Source organism: Chlorella variabilis (assembly GCF_000147415.1).
Source record: "Chlorella variabilis unplaced genomic scaffold CHLNCscaffold_17, whole genome shotgun sequence".
Lineage (NCBI taxonomy): Eukaryota > Viridiplantae > Chlorophyta > Trebouxiophyceae > Chlorellales > Chlorellaceae > Chlorella > Chlorella variabilis.
The window spans coordinates 45473-47809 of NW_005435071.1; the positions used below are offsets into that span (position 1 = coordinate 45473).

A 2337-nucleotide genomic window follows, 5' to 3' on the forward strand; every position below is an offset into this window, starting at 1 on the left:
CACACCCCACACCCCACACCCCACATGGTCGCCACCGCTGCACGGCCGCCACACCAGCGCCAGCCGCCAGGAACCCTTCACCACCACACACACACACACACACACACACACGCCACCCGCGCCCTGCCTGCAGGCGCTGCTGGACTCCAGCGACAGCGGGCTGCAGGAGCAGGTGGGGGAGATGCTGAAGATGCTGCTGGACCCAGAGACGCTGGAGGGCAGCGCGGGTGGGTGGGTGGCGGGGCCGTTCGGGGCGGTACTGCAGGGCGGTACAGCAGGGCAGTACAGGAGTTTGTGGGCGGGAGACGCTGGAGGGCAGCGCGAAGTGGTGGTGGCAGGGCTGGGGGCTGTGACGCGGGGCTGGGGTTGCGGGGTGGAGGGGGGAAGGGCTGGTTGCCCTCATGGCCCTGGTTGCGCGCATGGGCCCATTAGCCTGGCAAGGAGCGGCGGCGCCCTCGCGTGCGAGCCTCCATCGCTCCCCGGCCCTGCCTGGCCACACAGCAGGCACTCACGCTGTCGCCGCCGCCGCCTGCCCCTGCCTGTGCATCTTGCAGAGAAGAACAAGTTTGTGGAGCTGTTTTACGACAAGTACATAGCCAAGGTAGGGGCCCGGTGCGGTGCGGGCTGTACAGTGGGCAGTACAGGCATCGAAAGCAGTACGGTGGGGCTGAGCAAGTGCAGGGGGGGCAGGCAGCAGCACACGGCTGTGGTGCATGGCGATGGGGAGCACGGGCAGCAGGGCAGGCGCAGGCGTTTTGGAGCGGGGAGACCCAGCCTGGGCGCAGCGTGTGACCCGCCTTGCGCCGCTGACCCTCGCCTCGCGCCTTCCCCTCTTCGTGTGCTGCAGCTGCTGGCGACGCTGGTGCAGGCGGGAGACGATCCGTATGCGGCAGGCGGACCCTCCGCCAACACAGGTGCGGCGCAGGGCTCCCCACCTGCCAACTTCTAGCTCCGCTGCTGCGCTGCCGCCTCCTGCTGCGTCCGCGCTGGCTCCCAGGCTGCCGCGCAGCCGCTGTGCCATCCGTGCTCTCGCTGCAACCCTGTGCCTCCTCCCTCCCTCCCTCCCTCCCTTCTACACTTGCACTCCGCCCTCAAAATCAACCGCACTCACCCTGCCTCGCCTGTCACCTTGCCCGCCTGCCGCAGTGGGGCTGGTTGTGGACCTGCTGTGCTTCTGCGTGGTGTCGCACTCGTACCGCATTAAGTACTACATCCTGCGCAACAACGTGGTGGAGAAGGTGGGCGGTACCTGTTCCGCATGGGACGTTTTGGATGCATGCGGCCGGGGCTGGACAGGCTCCAGCAGCCCCAGATGGCACCCCTCCCTGTTCCTCCTCCTCCAAGCATCCAACCCTGCCCTTCCCTGGGAATGCACCCCGCCCCTCCCCAGGTGCTCAAGCTGCTGAAGTGCAAGGAGCGGTGGCTGGTGGTGGCGGCGGTGCGCTTCCTGCGCACCGCGCTCAGTATGAAGGTGTGTGGGGTGGGGTGGGTGTTGTTGTGTGGGGGCAGGCCTGCTGAGGATGCCTTCGGCTGGCCGTGCACGCGCCGCGCTGTCGCGCCAAGCAACTCGTATGTGCTGCACTGATGTACCGCACCGATGTACCGCCCCTCCCATACCGCAGGACGAGTTCTACAACCGGTACCTCATCAAGAACCACCTGCTGGGGCCCGTGGTGGCCGCCTTCCTGGGTGAGGGCGGCGCTGCGGGTGTGCAGTGCATATTGCATGGTGGCGATCGTGGGCGCTGCCTGTTCCAGCGGCATCTCACCTCGCCTCGATCCCTCGCCCCACCGCCTCGCGCCCTCCCCGCCACCCCCGCGCCCACCACCTCACCCCCACTACCTCACCCTCCTCCCCCCACAGACAACGGCCCCCGCTACAACCTGCTCAACAGCGCCTGCCTGGAGCTGTTTGAGTTCATACGCAAGGTGGGCGGGTGAGGGGAGGCGGCTGGAAAGTGCGGGCTGCTGCCGCTGCTGCCAGGAGCTGCCGCGGCGCTGCCGCCAGATCCGTGCGGCCGGGCACACGCCTGGTGTGGCCAGGTGCATGCACACAATTACCTTAGAGTTCTGCACACACACACACACACACACACACACACACACGCACACACACACACACACACACACATGCACGCGCACACTACACACACGTACACCACGCGCACACCATGCGCCCGCCTCCTGGTGTGCCCCTGTGCAGGAGAACCTGAAGGGCCTGCTGGCGGAGCTGATGGACCAGCACTGGGAGCAGCTGCAGGCGAGGCCAGACAGCCGCCCGCCTGCCCTGCCTGCCTCCCTGCCTGCCTGCCTGCCTGCTTCACTGGTCCCCCCCCCC

General features: G+C 67.6%; 1 protein-coding gene across 1 annotated transcript in view; it reads left to right on the top strand.

Moving 5' to 3' along the window:
- Positions 1-2337, top strand: part of CHLNCDRAFT_58505 (hypothetical protein) — a gene marked incomplete at both ends in the record, with an annotated part of 14546 nt that overhangs the window by 10633 nt on the left and 1576 nt on the right. Inside the window, 8 exons of the mRNA XM_005845456.1 lie at positions 134-227; positions 555-601; positions 848-914; positions 1147-1238; positions 1391-1471; positions 1623-1689; positions 1864-1928; positions 2203-2259. Of these exons, the coding sequence (XP_005845518.1) occupies positions 134-227; positions 555-601; positions 848-914; positions 1147-1238; positions 1391-1471; positions 1623-1689; positions 1864-1928; positions 2203-2259 (570 nt within the window). The remainder of the gene's footprint in view (positions 1-133; positions 228-554; positions 602-847; positions 915-1146; positions 1239-1390; positions 1472-1622; positions 1690-1863; positions 1929-2202; positions 2260-2337) is intronic.